The sequence below is a fragment of the Medicago truncatula genome, chromosome 2 (assembly GCF_003473485.1).
Source record: "Medicago truncatula cultivar Jemalong A17 chromosome 2, MtrunA17r5.0-ANR, whole genome shotgun sequence".
Taxonomy (NCBI): domain Eukaryota; kingdom Viridiplantae; phylum Streptophyta; class Magnoliopsida; order Fabales; family Fabaceae; genus Medicago; species Medicago truncatula.
In genome coordinates this window covers 31,518,821-31,537,210 of record NC_053043.1, presented here as the reverse complement: position 1 = coordinate 31,537,210, position 18,390 = coordinate 31,518,821, and the positions used below count along the sequence as shown (strand labels likewise).

At 32.6% G+C, this 18,390-nt stretch overlaps 2 protein-coding genes across 2 annotated transcripts; one reads left to right on the top strand and one right to left on the bottom strand.

Annotated features, from left to right (window-relative positions):
- Positions 1 to 4,731: 4,731 nt before the first annotated feature.
- Positions 4,732 to 6,832, top strand: LOC25486843 (uncharacterized). The gene is made up of 2 exons (XM_013608664.3): positions 4,732 to 4,962; positions 5,491 to 6,832. Exon 2 carries the CDS (start codon positions 5,554 to 5,556, stop codon positions 6,265 to 6,267), a length of 714 nt encoding a protein of 237 aa, XP_013464118.1. The 5' UTR covers positions 4,732 to 4,962; positions 5,491 to 5,553; the 3' UTR covers positions 6,268 to 6,832.
- A 7,927-nt stretch (positions 6,833 to 14,759) lies between these two features.
- On the bottom strand, positions 14,760 to 17,037 carry LOC112419405 (uncharacterized). The gene is made up of 2 exons (XM_024777051.2): positions 15,654 to 17,037; positions 14,760 to 15,571 (listed from the first exon to the last, which is right to left on the bottom strand). Exons 1-2 carry the CDS (start codon positions 15,928 to 15,930, stop codon positions 14,760 to 14,762), a joined length of 1,089 nt encoding a protein of 362 aa, XP_024632819.1. The 5' UTR covers positions 15,931 to 17,037.
- Positions 17,038 to 18,390: the final 1,353 nt, after the last annotated feature.

Genomic DNA, 18,390 nt, shown 5'->3' with positions numbered 1-18,390 from the left:
CTGGATCAACGGAGGTTAAGGAAATCACTCTTATGCAAATAGATGCATGTCCTTCTTTAAGGTGGGAGAGCTCAAATGACAAAGATTTAGTGGCTGGAGCATGGGAGCATCTACTGCTTTGTGCCAAATTCATGGAATTCCTACCAAACAAGAGGAAGAAGAAGGATGATATATTCTTTCTATCATATTTGCCACCCTAACAGTGGTCGAGGCGTCAAGCTCAGTGACGTAAAAGAAAGCGTTTGGTGGGAGGCAACCCATCATTTTTATTATGTTTTTATTTTCAGTATTTTATTCCTATTGTTGAGTCAGACAATTGTCAGTGTGTTTGAATAACTCAGTTGTATCCCCCTGTTATGTAATTGTTCTTGCACTTGTTTATTATTGATGAATTTGCTTGTTTGTTGACTTTTTCCAGTTTAGTAACGAATGTTTGTTCAGGTGGTATTCCAAAAGTTCAAAAGGAGGAGTGACTTGTGTTTCAAAGGCGAAGTGTACGGCAGTGAAGAATAGGCAGTCTCAACTCCCAGAAATCTAAACTGTAAGGTTCATAGCCAAATTTTATTTTCCAATTTACTTCTAAAGAGTGTTCCATGCATTTACATTTCTAGAACTTGCAATTTTTCTCTGCTGTCGATTGATCTTTGTCATATACACACTGAGGCAAAAGTGCTTGGTCTTGTGAGCCTTTTGAAGCCTACCCTGATTGTATTGAAATATTATCCTTTCTTTAGCCAAATTGAGCCGATAGGTTTAGATCTTTTTGTTCGATGACAACCTACATTACAAGCTTAGAGACTTTAGGATTTATCCCTTATTGTTTTTCTGAGTTTGGCATTGTAGGATGTTGCTTAATATTAAGTTTGGGGTTGCTATTGGAATTTGCAACCAATTAAGTTTGGGGTGGGGATACTAGAGAATAAAAGAAAAGAAAAAAAAAAGGAACATTCTCATGAAAACAATATGCCAAAATGGTGTATTAAAAAAAAAAACAAAGAAAGAAAAGGAGAATAGAATGAAAAAGGGACAATATATTAAAAAAAAAAACCCGAGTAACTTCATACTCGATTGTCCCAATTGTTAGATAAAATCTCTAGTATCCTTGCACGAATTGTTTTTTCCAAAGGTGAATGATGGATTGAAATTGTGCTTTAACTTTCGTAGGAGTGCCCAACTCAAATTTTGTGTAGCCTACTTATCCAAATAAATATATCCCACCTTCACCTAAGCCCCGTTATAACCCTTAAAGACCTCAAAGTGTGCATTGACATTGATTTTGATTGACGTTTAGAAACTTTTCCAGCTTATGGTAATATGTAGATTGCATGTCGACTGTGTGTGAACCCTTTCATATGTTTGCGTGGAGTTGTGAATTGGTGGTTGCTAACAAGTCAAACTAGCTCATCTTTAGCTAGTAAGGTGTTGAACTTTTGGTTACTATTGCTTGATCAGGTAATTGTTATTTTACTGTCGATTGTCAATATTACAAGTAAATTCCTTGAGGACAAGGAATAGTTCAAGTTTGGGGTTGTGATGACAGTCCGTCATTCGCTATTTTTAGAGTCTTTTTATATGTAGTTTGATCACAAATTGGAGTTCACAAGGCAACTTCTGTAGCAAAAGAGTAGAAAACTGAAGAAAAAACAAAGAAGAGAATCGTGTCACGATTTGGTAAAAACGTGACACGATTTTAGAAGACCAAAATCAAGCTTCGACATTGAAGAAATCGTGTCACGATGGCATAATCGTGGCACGATCTGAGGAAACTCTAATTCAGTGATTTGCGATTCAAGGAGAATCGTGGCACGATTTTAGGCGAAATTCTGTGCCTATTTAAGCTGAAGTCTATTCCAAAGACAAGGGTTACGATTTGGAGAGAGGAATGTGCGATTTTGAGACCTAAAGACGGCTAGGAGGGCGATTTCTTCAACCTTCTATCAGTTTATGTATGTTTTAATTCCACTATTGATTATGCTATTTGTAAACTCTATTATGAGTAGCTAAATCTCTTAGGGATTAGGTCTGAGATGATTCTTTGTAACCCTAATTGAACCATGTTGCTGTGAAACTCTATTTATTGTGAATGACAATATAGTTTTTATTCAATTCAATTGTTCTTAATGTTTTTTATATCCTGATCAAATATAAACATGATTTAGTGAGAATGAATGACTACTGACCATAGCTTTCTACTTAGACAGAATTGAATTGTTCTAATAAACAGGGTTAGTCTAGGAATGGGTAATCGTTTGTTAGTGATATTAGGTTAACGTTCTTAAAACCTTTAAAGATTATTAGACCACCTAAGGAATTAGGGGCTGTAGTCTGAGAAGAGGATCCTAACTCAAGGGATTGATTAGGACTATTTTGTTAACTATCGTGGAACTAGAAAATCATTCATAAGAATAGGTGCAGTATACCAATTAGGGGAACATAGATGATTCAAAAGACCTGATCTCATCTCTCTGTTATTCTTTTCCAAAACCATCTTTATATTCTGTTTATTTAATTTTATGCAAACCAAAACTACTGCCTCAGGCACTAAAATAATTTACACATCCTAAATATTAACCTTATTGCTAAATTGAGATTAACACAGTCCTCGTGGGAACGATATTTTTACTACTTCGATAGTATTTAGTACACTTGCTAAAATATCTATCAAGTTTTTGTGGTGCGATTTGGTAAAAACGTGACACGATTTTAGAAGACCAAAATCAAGCTTCGACATTGAAGAAATCGTGTCACGATGGCATAATCGTGGCACGATCTGAGGAAACCCTAATTCAGTGATTTGCGATTCAAGGAGAATCGTGTCACGATTTACTAAAATCGTGTCACGTTTTTACCAAATCGTGACACGATTCTCTTCTTTGTATTTTCTTCAGTTTTCTACTCTTTTGCTGCATAAGTTGCCTTGTGAACTCCAATTTGTGATCAAACTACATATAAAAAGACTCTAAAAATAGCGAATGAAGGACTGTCATCAGTTATAATATTCTTAAAATTAAAAGTATATTAATCATAAGTATTAGTTTATCATTATCTAAAAAACTGTTCTTTTAAAAATTGTGAATTTTTCGTCCATTTTTCTATATATTTCCAACCCACCAAAGCCCTCCCCTTCTTTCCCCTCCAAACTCCCAAACAAAGCCTAAGGGAGCATTCACTATCCAAACACCATGCCTAAAAGAGAGTGTAGTACCATGTTCAAGTACATGCTTCATATTTCCCAAAATTAATATATAGACTGAGTTAATATATTGTGTGTGTGGGTAATTAGGAGTGAAAATAGACTGAGTTAAGTTATGTTTTGCAAGGAAAAACATGGTATGTTAAAAAAATTAAGGTTTAAACCTAGTTTGTAACCTGTTATAAGCTTATACTTTATGTATGAGTTTGGTCTTTTGAAAGCATGATATGACAAAATTGCCTATTTAAAATACAAGACAAATATTCGTTTCTTTAAAAAAATGTGCGCATTTTTTTTTTTTATGATAAGTAGTAAATAGAGTTGACCCGATAGACATACAAAGATCATTCGAGATAGAGAGAAACTTAGAAAAATTATAAGAGAAATTATTGAGTAGATCTAGATAAGATTTATAATAGAACATTATAACGTAATTTGAGCCATATAACCAAACACAATTAGTGAGATAAATTTGGATTGTTGTTGTATAATATTTTTATAATATAATATGAGTTATTAGATATATCTTTATAGAAAATAAAAAAAGAAGAAAGATATTAAATAAAATAAGTATTGTGCTGCTAAATAAAAAATACTATTATGTTCAAGTTAATAAAAGTTGATTCATTTGATAAAAGAGTTAACTCATTTATATGATCGTGAATTCAATTCTTATTAATGTGATTTATAACCATCTCTTTATAAATGCTCTAGTATTGAGGTATGCCCTTTTTTTTTAAAAAAAAATATTGAGATATATCTACGAGTTAAAAAAAAAAGTTAAATAAATTTTTCGCCCCTGTAACTATATCAGATTTTGATTTTAGTTTCTAAAAAATAAAATGAGATGTTTTCATCCTCACAAATTTTTTTGTTTTTATTTTTGGTCCCTAATAGATATAATTTTGACATGTTTTGGACAATTTTTTAACATAATATAAATACCTAAAGGGTGAGCATAATAAACAAACATAAAATAGATTCCCTAAAATAATATAAAACAAATACAATTTAAACATAAAAAGTTATAATCTTAACATTCACATGAAAATAAAATTGTCATTAAGGACAAAAAAACAAATTAAATTTTTTGTGAGGATGAAAACATATTTAATAACGAACTTTCCAATAAGTTTATTTGAGCTGATAAAAAAGTATACGTAAGAGTTGGTTTCCGATTTTATCTAAGGTTAAAATATGGTTTTAGTCCTTGCAAATATGCCTCGTTTTGATTTTAGTCCCTGTAAAATAAAAATTTTGTTTTTGGTCCCTGCAAAATTTTTGTTTTTGAAAATAGTCCCTAACTCCACTTTTGTGATGATTTGCATACGTAACACATTATAACTGAACCAATTTTGTAGTTTTTGGTTCCTGCAAAATATTTTGTTTTTAAAAAAGGTCCCTGCAAAAACATTGCAGGGACCAAAAACAATTTTTTTTTTTACAAGGACTAAAACCAAAACGAAACATATTTGCAGGGACTAAAAACATATTTTAGCCTTTATCTAATAAGAGGACTTTTTATATACATAGGAAATGTTTTATGTTACCTTTGTACGAATCAAACGAAGGTTTTAACTTTTAGCCAAGAACAGAAGAAAGAAAACGCAGTGTGAGAGTTTCGTGTTGATGATGGAGAATGGAAACGGTTTCTGAAATTCCATTCAGATTTCAAAAGCTTTCGATTCTTCATCGCCATCAAAGATCAAAACCTTCTTCTTCTTCTTCATATATCCCTAAAAACCTCACCTCATTTCAACTGTAATCTGGTAATTTAATTCCTCACTTTCCTTTCTCCGAATCAAATTTTTTTCTTCATTACTTGAAAAAAAAAATTGGGATTTGTTTCTGTTTTCTTATCTTATTTTAAATTGTTGTGTTTTTGAATCAATCAATAGGGTTGCATTGTCTTTTTTCCAATTCAGAATGATTAATTTAATCCTGAATGTTTAGTTTTTTGTATCCCAATTTGAGGCAAAATCACATTTTGAGTATCTTGTTGAAAATATGAATTATGTGTGTGAGATATTAGGTTTGTCAAGGTTGATAATGTAGATCTGCTTGTATTCTTGTTAATGTTTGCATCATTCATTTTTGAGAAGTGTTGTGAACACACTCTCTAACGCACATAATTTATCTCGAGCCACATAATTTGGTGGGATCTGCAAAATTTAGTGGGACCCATATGAATTTCAACGATTAGAAGATAGTGTGTTGAGATGTGTCTGTTAAAGAGTTTGTTCTTAGCATTTTTGTTCATTTTTTAGTATATGAATCAAGTTTGTTTTGTTTTGCAGGACATTGAAACATTAGAAATATGTTGTTGATGGCATAGGTTTAAATAGAGAACTGAAGTTGTAATGGAGCTTGATTTGAGTGAAAAGCCTGTGGAACGAATAGAAGAGCAAATGAAACGGATTGAAGCCATTTTCAAAGCTAAACAGAATCAGAAGTGGCAACAATGTCACAATCCAATTCAGATAACTAATTTTGATGGAGAACAGTTAACAAAAACTGATAATGTTGAAGATGATGAAAGCTGGATGACTATGGAAGAGGTTGAAGGAGCAACTTTGGAATGCAAGAAAACATGCAAAAGGAAGGCTCCCTGTTTAGTTGCCAATGCGTTGGGGATGGTGACATCCGCGAACGGTGTTGGGGGCCGTACTAGAAACTTCTTTGATTGTAATATATGTTTGGATACGGCAAATAATCCTGTTTTGACATGCTGTGGTCACTTGTTTTGTTGGGAATGCTTCTATCAATTGGCATATGCTTATTCAAATGCTAAAGAGTGTCCTGTTTGTGAAGGAGAAGTCCTTGACACTGACATCATCCCAGTTTATGGAAATGGAATGATCGATGATATTAGCCGGTTGGAGTTGAAAGAAACTTGTTTGAGAGTTCCTGATCGACCTCATGCACCTAGAGTTGAAAGTACTAGGCAGCGGCGCAGAAGACGCACCGTCGCTTCTACAAACCAGGATTTGTCGTTGTTTGGTAACTTTGGTGGATTAGAAGAGCCAGATCCGATGCAATTCCCGAGTATTTCAACTGATGGAGCTATGTTTTAGTTCTCGATCTTGCCAGGAGACAGAAAAAGCCCCATTATACTTCTCACTATCAACTATCGAGGCTAAATTCCCGGTTTAGTAAGAACTTCATTCTACACAACAATTTGTTAAGGAACTTGAATCATATATGCACAGTTACTCATCCCTCTGAAGCATTAGAGAACTAAAACCTAATTATGTCGATGGAGATTCGGTTTTCAGCATTGCTGCTACAAATCAATGAGGAAGTCGTGCTCAAGATATTGCTCTAACTAATTCTGCAACTGCATATTGTGTTCTTCCTTTAACATCTAGATAACTGATAGTAGTATAGTGAGTATTTCATTGGACTTTTCATCTTAATTATGATAGAACTGATACTTAACCTTTAACATCTGGATAAAAGGATATTAGTATAATATACTCGCTGATTATATCAGTGGACCTTCTTATTCTAGTAGAATTGATGTTTTAAGATGAGTTTGAAATGAATCCTTAAGGATTGTTTACATTATGTGCTTTTATGAAAGAGAATTGATCATGTAAATAAAATAGAATGTGACAATATATTAGATTTTAGATTTAATATTAGTCTACAATTTATTTGTTGCACAAAACTTTTTGTTTCTGTCTTTCTAGTTTGACTTTAAGGTTTTGTTTGGGAGGTATCAGGAAAAAGCAGAGGAGGGCTTTTGGCAGAAGGGAAACATAGAGGAGGGGGGGTGGAAATAGTTATCAGTAATATTTTTTATTTTATTTTCAAAATATTATAAAGAGATGTAATGAATTTTAAAAATTATTCATAATTCTTGTGGTGTCAACCATGGTAGACAAACTCGCGATCCAACTCGTAGGATCGTCCGAGTTCGCGATCTCACATCCCCTCACCGTGCTAGAATGTCGTTGGAATCGCTTTTTGGTGGTCGCGGTTTGGATCGCCGTTGAAAAACGCAAACGCGTTTGTATCGTACGATTCAGACGAGTCAATTTTGAAACACAGAAAACCGGGTTCGCGGGTCGGTCCGTGACCCGTTGTTGTTTCGTTTTCCAGAAATTCGATTTCCGGGTCGGGTTCGTGATCCGGATTCACCCCAAACGCATTTTTGCAATCATAAATGCAAAAAAGAATTGTTTCACTCTTATTATTCTCTGAAACGGTTTCTAATTCCCTCATTAAACCCATTGATTATTGAAATTAAACCCATTAATTATTGCAAATCTTCCCAATACACCTACTATCAATAATTAAGGAAATTGAAATTTTCCAATACATCCATAAATCATGGAACCTTACCAATGCAATTCTCATATTCATAGCACTCAACTCCCTCTCTCAAAGATGATTTTAGGTGCGATGTGCTACTGTTTTGAATTTTAGAGTTGTTTTAATGTGCTACTGTTAATGAATATGAATGTTATTTGAAGTTTTTTTCTATTAAATTGTGTTGCTTCATATGCATATGTATGAATTTATATGGAATATATATGAATTTTTAAATTTGGTAGGATCTTACGATCTATGTTACGATCCCCCGATTCACGATCTCGTGGGTCCTATCCGATCTTATTTAGAATCTCGAGTTTGTCTACCTTGGTGTCAACTGATCCATACCTGTTGAGTTACATGGATTGTTATATTTGCTGCAGGTTAGGGCATGTGCCTCCATTAGCATTCCTTCAAAATATATATGATTTATATATTTTTTAACTTAAACTCGAATGGTGGTAGCTTGGTTAAAAGTTCTAACTGTATATTTTTACAGCTCTGTTTCCTAAAGTTATTATTCCTCAAAGGTTGTTTGATTTTTGGCCGATTTCTTTAGTTCGGTGTGTATGTCTTAAGATTTGGCTAAAGTCTTGGCGAACAGATTGAGGTTAATTATTTGATAATGTAATTTCATAATCTCAATCAACTTTTGTAAATAAACAAATTTCAGGTGACATTGTAATTGCTAATGAAGTGGTGCATCATTACACAAAGAAGTTGAAAAAAGAGCTTACTCGATTCAAAACTGATTTTAAAAGAGTTTATTCGATTCAAAACTGATTTTAAAGAAGTTGAATGGGAGTGTTGTTGTGATTTCTATGATGAGGTTTATTGCTTAGTGGAGGAATTTGATTATGGAATGTATTAGTTTAACAACAACTTATGTGTTAGTCAATGGTAACTTGACTGATGAGTTTAGGTTGGGGTGTGGGGGGATGATAAATTTTACAAAAGAATAAAGAATGTCGTTTGAACATATAAATCAATCACAAGACAGTTGCACTTGTGGTGCTAGTTCAACGGAAAGAGTTTAATCTTGTAACCTTAATATATTGAGTTTGAATCCCATTATAAATGATTGTAAAATGACTGTTATTTTTTTGCTTATAATTTATAAAGATTAAATAAAATTACTGGCAATTATTTTTCAATGATCAATTAATTAGATTTAATTTTGATTATACCTTTTTAAAAAAAAGAATAATTATAATATATTAATTAGAGTTTTATTGTAAGAATCGTACATGAGACAAATATATGTAATTAAACAAACTATTACCATAAATTAGTGTCTTTTTTTAACCTTTTCTGACATAAAAAAAATAAGAACAATTATAATGCACAAATTATATGTTTTTTCCACACTATTGTTTTCATGTTTTTTTTTTTTTTGGAAATGAGCCACTAAAGAGTGATGTTGGGGAATTTGATCTTTAAACAAACAATTGTTCGTCACTAATCAATTAATTAATTTTTTTATATTTTTTAAATAAAAATTATAAAATCATTTTGGAATTAGGAAATTGTAAAGCATTTTCTTACCCCAAAGAAAAAGTTAATTAAAATAAAAAAGAAATACAGAGACTTGAGGCAAAAACTTGATGTAATAAATCTACACAAAAGTGTAAGCCAACCTAACATGTATTACAGGTAGTGCCAAATTACACAAAGCCGGAATGAACCTTATGAATAATTATCTACACCTAAAAATAATTATCCTCTTAGCCGAAGTCAACAAATAAGCGATTAATCTATTCAGCTAGGAAGTCCCCGCAGTCGAGGGAAGGATATGCAATGCTAGAGCAGCTGAGCAAGGGAACCAATTCTTTCTCAAGGACACTAATTCATAACGTGGGTCATTAAGGGTCCAGAATCGAGTCAAAGTGTAGTGGTACCGAACAATGACGCGAGAAACCCACAATCTATGTTCTTAACGCCAATAACTTCTTTGAGGAATGAGTGAGACAACATGATCATGTTGAGAAGAGGAGATTGAAGCTGAACGTGGAGCACCACAATCCAACCAAAAAAGGAATTCTTATGTAACACCCGCAAAATTATAAGAATGGAAGTTTCAGCACTATGGGCCACGTCGTTTGGCTAATAGGCAATAGTCATACTATAAATAACTTGTTCATACAATATATTTAACACATCTAATAATATGACAATCCTATTTCATATTTTTTATCCCTTTACCATTTTTTGGGCTGTTATGGGTACTTTTGTATCATTTGAAGTCGTTTTTAGGGAGTATTTGTTTGTTTGGTTGGGTGAGTGCCGAATGTGCTGTTAAGATGTATGATGTAGAGTGAAAAATAGATTTGGGAATAGTATCAAACTTAGTGGCACATAGGTTGAAGACATGGAAAAGACTTATCCAAAATCCATTGCTGCGTATACGCTAACTATAAATAAACAAAAGTCGCATTTGTTTTTCCTATTTGCTTGCGTGTTTGTTAAATTAAATATGTAAAGTAAGTGTTGCAGATTTTAATTTTTGCAGAGCAATTGAGGCTGAAGCAGATAATATTGGATACAAAGAGGACTCAGGTTACGGTACATAACCTCAATGGATCTCCTACCGTAGATGACTACATTTTGTTTTTTTTTTTTGTTTTTAAATTGCTTGTGAGCCATTGGATGTGGAAAGAACTTTTCAATGGCACAGATATATAGGCATATTGACCCACTAGCAATGTATATTATAATGTTTAATTTTTGTCTTTAATAAAGTAATTGAATTAGCAATCAATTTACGTAAAGGGTATTTATGTCATAGTTGGAAAAATATGAAAATGCCCAATAAACTATTGGCGTGCATTATATATGTTCCCATCAAAGTTTCATCAATATTTTTGCTCCACAAACTCAAGAAAAGAAAAATAAATATTCAACAAAAATATAGTATCCTTTTTTTTGCATATTGAAGTTTTAGTTGGGGATGTTTATTAAATGGTTATTTAATTTGATGAACGAAGGCATGATTTTGTATTATAATAGAAATTTTAACGCTAAAGACAATAATAGAAAACTTGGTAATACTTGAATTAAATAAGATTACGGCTAATATATCCCTTTTTCATAAATGTGCAAATTTGCACATGTTAAGAAATTTATAATTGAAATTTTGCATTGAAATTTATACATTTTGTAATAAATATATAATTTTTAAATAAATAATTGTTGTTTTTCAATAAAAACGCTAACTACTTTTAATTGCTTTAACATGTGCAAACTCATATAATATATCTTAATCTATCAATTTTTTTTTAATAAAAACAATGTTTAATTGTTTATCAACGTTTATTATTATTTTTTCAAACATAACAATGCCACAGCAGGACACAAAAACACTTATTTGGATACATCACGATGAAAGAATGTTCAATGACTAATCAATCTAAAATATCTTCTAAACAGTTAATAACGTATGAGAGCTACCAATAATCAAATCATGTGTGATAGCAATTTTTAATCACTAATATTATTTGTTGATTAGTTATTTCATATTTTTAACATTATTAATTCCTTGGTGAAAAAAAACTTTTTTAATTTCAAAATATAAAAGAAAAATTACACAAGAGGTATTACTAACTTAGAGGTGTGGAAAGGAAGAGATAATAAAATTGATTAAAATGGGTCCGTTTAGACTTCAGCCCATTATAGGTCACATATTTCACTAACAATAACCCTGAGAAGTAGGAGAAAGTTCAAGTGCAAATAGTAATACATGTTCAGGTGTATTACGTAAAGGCGCATACGTATTCAAATTCATTAATTTACCCTCCCACATTGTGGGTGTTGTATTAGTCTATAATGTATTATAATGACTGCACAAGTAGGAGAAAGTTCAGGTGCAAATAGTAATACATGTTTGTAATCACAATTATACAATAAGTTAGTGATTACAATTTGATGAGATCAATTTTGATACTAGTTAATCTTGCGACTTGGGTTCACACTTGCTCATTTCGATCAAGCACAATAATATTTGTATGACATTATTAGTTAGTTTTCAAAGTTGGGTAAATTTACTTATAAATTTTGAAACTAATAATGTTTTTTTCACGAAGAAATTTGTAATAGTAAAATTTTGAAATAACTAATCAACAATGGCATAATGTTACATAAACTTAAACTCATGATAATTTTAGTCGAATAGTAAGTCCCATTTGATGTTGCCTTTACAATGGTGTAATGTTATAATGATGTAATATTAAGCACCTGGACATATTATTATCTCATACATAGTTGAATGTAGATGAAATTAAATTATAGTAACCCGAAATATCCCTGGACCTTGATACCAGAATTGAATTTTGTCACCAATGCATGTTAAAGCCTTATAAAAAAACCTATACCATCCTAGACCAATATGACACTGTGATTTGCGTTTGTCGTTCCAAATCAGGCTCCAGTTTTCAATTACTCCTCCCATAATTGATACTTTTATATGACTCGATCTTTCATTGAGCTTTGTTTGTACGACATGTGCTGGAATCATCTACGTGTGAAGAAGGAGTGAAGTTTCAGCATCCAATTGCATAATTGAAACAAAATTTTGTAGTTAATCTAACAATAAAGAAACAGGTAACAAGGGAATTCAACTAAAAATTAGATTTGTTGTCTTACCAGTGGTTGTCCCCCTTTTATCATGGAGGCAGAAACAGTGGATTCCCAATTGATTCAAATTCTTAAGACAAGCATTTTACAAAAGCAATGAAATTTTCCACTAGAGAGGTTAATTGTGATGCTTGGTTTCTAACTCGTGTCAAACTAGAAGCTTGTTAATTAATTGAATGAAATTTTCCACTAGAGGTGCCTCCCTCAATCATGCCCAGAAAGGATGAACCTCACCCAAACCAAAAGGTTCATGAACTTACTTTACTATTTAGCTCTAAATATAGCAAATATACAAGGTAAGGTAAATAATTTCATCTAGGTTCACACTTGCTTAGTATTATCTTAAAACTTGTATGATTCAGTTTATAAGCTATTCTTATCCAGATAAAATAAGTGAAGTGTGAGGTAGATTTAGTGACCAGGGCCTTCGATTTGAAGAGAGCAGGGGAGAAAAAAGAGACAACAACAATATTAAGGCTTAAATGCTCTTTTAGTCCCTTAAGTATTTATTTGATATTGCTTTGGTTCCATAAGTAATAAAAGGTCTGTTTTGGTCCCTTAACTTTATAGAAAGTATTGGTTTGGTCCTTTCGGTTAATTTAATTCAAAAAAATGTTAAATTTTGGTCCCTTATCTTATTTAATTAGTATTAGTTTGGTCCCTTAACTTATTTAATTAATATTAGTTTGGTCCCTAAACTTAACGTTTTTTTGAATTAAATTAACTGAAAGGATCAAACTGATACTTTAAATAAAGTTAAGGGACCTAAACAGATCTTTTATTACTTATGGGACCAAAGCGATACCGAATAAATACTTAAGGGACCAAAAGATCATTTAAGCCCAATATTAACATATAAGCTTTAACCTTCAAATATATACAGTTTCTATCAAAAAATAAAATTCAAATTGATTATTTTCAAAACTGAGTAAAGGTTAAAATAATACAAACTTACCACTGATTATCATTCAACAAAGTGAAGTGATGCCAAAATCTGGACGAATTGAAACGGATCCAACCAAAAAATCGATTTTGATATCTAATTCCCAGATCGATTTTGTGTAGTTATGAAAAAATTGTGAAGGAAGATGTTCTTCTCGTTTTAGTAAAGGCAAGGAAAAGAGGAAAGGTATTGCTTTTAAACTACCCAAAATAACCTCAACACTAAATTTATATATGTTATTAATATATTACTGATTACCTGCAACAACAGGTAAACTAATACTGGATTGACCAACACATGCAAGTTATAAGACCAACATACAATAAAAAAAAACTTGTAAAAGCTTGTCGCACCATGCAAGACCCATAAGGGTCGCCTACCTTAAACGGCGCTACAAAGAGGACATATTAAGTTTTAAACTCCTACTAGGGCAAAGGCTACGGTGCGAGACCTCTTTAGTTCCTATAACATTTTTAATCATCAAATTTGGTCTCTATTTCTAAGTCAATTCATGTGTAATATTTGTACTTATTCAAAAAAATGTGTAATATTTATATTTTTTAACGAAATTGTGTAGAATATTATTGTAAATATCTCTTAAAAAAATTATTAACTCAAATTATATTCTCTAACAAACTGGATGGTAATTATTCCAACAAAAAAATATTAGAAATCATTTAAAAAATAAAATGATATGTTTTATGGATAATTGCAAAGTAATATAATGGGCATGAAATTATCATAAGAATTATTTATATACTTTTTTACCTCCTAAACTAGGTTAACAATATGCATCACAGACAAAAACAAGTCATTTAAGTTGTCCGAAAAAAGAAAAAATAAACATGTGGTCTCTTACGGTAGGAGACCTAATGTGGTCTCCCATCCTAAACGGCACCCTTCTACTAGCATCACATAGGTTTCTTTAATAGATAAAGTACAAATTTTTGCTAGTGTTGTCAAGGACAGGGAAACTTAATGTTTTATAACTATCTTTAGTTTTGAGTTATAATTTTGTATCATTCTTTTTCATGACACCTTGATTACTTTGCAATGGTGATGTGAGTTGTCACATGGATGAAGTGAAAGATGATTTTGATTTGACTCAGAGGAGCATGAACTCATTGCTACAATATTAGGGCTTTTTTACACTGTTACACTTGTTTTGAATATTAAGTATCAAAGTACCATTGTTTTTAAATTAAGTACCAAAATGTCACTCTTTTTTATGACTTTGACAATCCTTCCACTAAATGCATGACATGTACTTGGCAAGTGGGAGAATAATTCTGTTTTGTCTTTTGTGTAGCTATTTCATTTTGTTTTCATATAGTTTTTTTATTTCTTCTTTCTTCATTCATCTAATTCCATTTTCTTTATACGTTGTTTTTTTTTTTTAAAATTTTATCAATTGTTTTGTTATAATAAAAAAATGTAATTAAAGTCCTATTTTATTTAATCATTAATTGAAGTTTTTTAATTGATTAATTAATTAAAATAAATTTTAATTAATTAATTAGTTATTTAATTAGTGATATTAAAGAAAAATGTAAAATAAAATTTGACATATAAAATATATTATAGATTACAATAATTTGACCTTCCAATACACTACTTATCAAAAAACGAAACTGATATATAACAACAAATCAATTTCTTTGAGGAACATTAGTATTGTTAGGACTTTTTTTTTTTTTTTTTGTGTCCCTCATTTCGGCAGATACCACATCTCTTTGGGTGTCTACTACTATCCCTTTGATCCATTTCAGTATGAATTCGAGCCGACTGTGGACGACCTTTCGGATCCCTCCGCATGATTGGATTGTGGCACAATTCAATTCCATCATACTCTGGCCAGTAGGATTGACGAGGAACTGGTTGAAACTCCTTTTGGTAAACGTTGTAAACATATTGTAATGTGTAACAGGGAGACACATACATCATGAAGTCATGGTGAATTTTTGAACAAGCGCCTATAACATGTGAGCAAGGATAATGTAATGCCTGAAATTCACCACAATCACACCATTTTTTGTCAAGGTCTACCATGAATGTGCCTGTTGGTCGGCCACTTGGTTGACGAACTAACTCTTGAACACTAAAAATATTTTGTCCCCGATTGTGAATGTAGACTTGATGAGTGTTTGATATTGCTCGTTCTTTGGCAAGATTATCCATGACTTTATCTAAGTAAATTTTACCAGATGCCATCATTGCTCGGGCCTCACTCCCTCTCTTTACGAAAAGTTCAATAGACCTGTAATAGGTTGCCTGAACAATTGGACTGATTGGAAGATTGTGCACCCCTCTTAGTACATTGTTCACACACTCAGAAATGTTAGTTGTCATGTGCCCCCAACGTCTCCCTTCATCATGTGCTTGTAGCCATTGTTTCTTTGGAATATCGTCGACCCATTTCACAGCATCATCAGACCAATCCCTGATTTGATTCCTGTAGTGTGTGATGCTTGATTGAGTCATTGAGTATCCTGAAGGCACAAAAATTAACGTTGTTTAAGACTTCATAAAATAAATTATATATGCGCGACAGTATATAAGAAAAATACTAACCTATATTGGTTACTTTTTTTTTCATCTCCGTGTTCTTGAAAGTCCTCATGAAGTTTTGCGCTATGTGTCGAATGCAGAAGACATGATGCCAATTACTGTTTAGACGCCTAACAACACTTTTGATTGACTCGTGTCTATCTAAAATCAAGCACAGACCGGGTTGGGGTGTGACCCACAATCGCAAGCGTTGGAGGAAGAAAAACCATGCATCAGATGTCTCACCCTCAACAATGGCGTATGCTAATGGAATGGTATTGTTCCTCCCATCCTGAGCCATTGCAATTAGTAATGTCCCACGATACTTACCATACAATCATGTTCCATCAACTGAAACAACTGGCTTACAGTAAGCAAATCCTTCGATGCATGGTCTGAAACTCCAAAAGACACGTTTGAAAGTAGCCTTCCCCGGAACAACATATCCATCTTTAATAAAAGGCACCGTTTCAATATCAGTAATAGTTTATGGAAGATAAGTTTGGAAAGCAGGGAGCCACCTTGGAAGTTCGTGTAAGAATCCTCCCAATTCCCGTAAATCATCTCTATAGCCTTTTGTTTTGCAATCCATGCTTTCCTGTAAGTAGTAGTATATGTGTACTTTGATCGTATATGTGCAATGAGCACTGGAACTGAGATTGTAGAATCCTGCTTTACCATTTGTAATATGCTTTGGCAAATGAAAGCTGAGGATAGTTGTCGGTGATCTTGTGAAACAATTGATGATGCACAAGTATGTGGACTATGCGCTTTTATGATCTTCCAGACATGTGATTTCTTGCTAAGTATAACTCTACATCTCCACATACAATTTTCGATGGGACAATGGACAATCCATCTAGTGGTATCAGAGTGTTCAACCACAAAGTCTGGGGCCTTATTCATATGGTATTCTTTTACGCACTGTAAAAGGATATGAACTGGGTATGGAGTGAGGAGATGACGAAGGTGTTGGTTCAATATATGGTGGTTCTACATGGGTTTCATCACATGAGGCATCCATCAAGCCTGCGTAAACCTCCATTGTTGAAATACCAAGACGCTTACCTGTCATGAACATGTCAAACATCATTTGAACATCGTCATCTCCTACAAGATTTAATGACTCAAACCAGACAAGTCCTTGTGCAAGAGTTGTAGGGTATCGATAAACAATATCCACCACCCTCTTGGAGTTGTCTGGTTGAATCTTTTTCTGGATACACTGGATAAGTCCATCCTGTTTGATGTTTTTCTTCACTTTAAACAAGGATGAATTATTGCATGAAAATACAACACCTTCTGTGTCTGTCCTTTGAACATGGCCGTCGTAATATACTTAGACAAAAAACTCTGTTGGAGGCATGATTATGGGTTGGATTTCGTAAGATAGTTTTTAGTGTAGATGGTGGATGATGATGAGTTTAGATGTGTGGTGAATGAGGGAGGATGACATTTATTTATATTGGATTTGATTAAGATAACGCTGACGTCAGCGTAATCTGTAAATGCAATCTGATTGGCTGACTAAAATTTGGATAAGATAATGTTGACGTAAGCGCTTTCGTCAACGTAATCCGTAATCTGGGTTTGATTGGTTGACTGAGATTTGGATAAGATAATGTTGATGTATGCGATGACGTCAGCGTAATTCGTAATCTGAACTTGATTGGCTAACTGAGATTTAGATAAAATAATGTTGACGTCATCATCCGCGTCAGAGGAATTCAAAATATGATTGGTTGATTGATATTTAGATGAGATAACGCTGACAAAGACTTAATAATTTGAGCTTAAATGAAATATAATTAATTAAATGATTAATGTTTAATTAAATTTGAATTAACGATTTAATTAATATTTAGTTTAATTAATCAATCATTTATTTACACGTAATAAACAAAAAAACAAAGAAGGAAGAAAAACAAAAAACTAAATGAAAACAAAAACAAAAATAAATTTTACACAAAAAGACAAAACCAACTAATTATCCTCCCTATTTACCTTCTTTCTAGCCAATCACGTGTCCCACCACTTCTCAATTACAAAAAGAGTGGTATTCTTGTACTTATTTTTCAAAACAGGTGTAACCGCGAAAAAAAAACCCGCAATATTAACGCCTCTACAGCTGTGGAAACACCAAACGTACATTTTTGCTCTGTCCAACGCAAGTCTGATATGTTTGGCTCTCAATTCTACTTTCGCCGTAATTGCACTTTTTGCCAAAAATCGTGCGTCTGGCTAAAGCTAGAATTCTTAGCTTTTCAATTGTGAGAGAATCGATTCTCTTAGCAACATCATAAGTCACCAACAATATTTCTATTTTGCCCCTTCATATCAGTGTTGTTGGCTTGCTATGGTATGGATCACCAACAACATTTTCTGCTACTTTTGTTGCTTGCTACAGTGACATTTGCAGGAAAATAAGAGAATGGCTCCTCATTTTGCAGTTCAAGAAAGAAAAGGAGATAATAGGGAGTGGCGGGTTGAGAAATCGTTGCTTGTAGAGAAGAAATCAGTTGTTTCCAATGGTATCTCAATTTAGTTTTTGAAACCGAGTTGGTGACTCATTCACCAAATTGGCTTGGTTCCTTTCTATTTTGCCCCTTCTCGAATTTGTCTGAATATTTTTTTTGGTCAAGTCTTAATATTCTTTTTACTAATTTTATACAATTATATTAAATTTAATAATCCAATTGCACAAAAGTATATGAATAATTTCAACATAAGCTCAAATGATTAAAACAATGAGAATGTGATG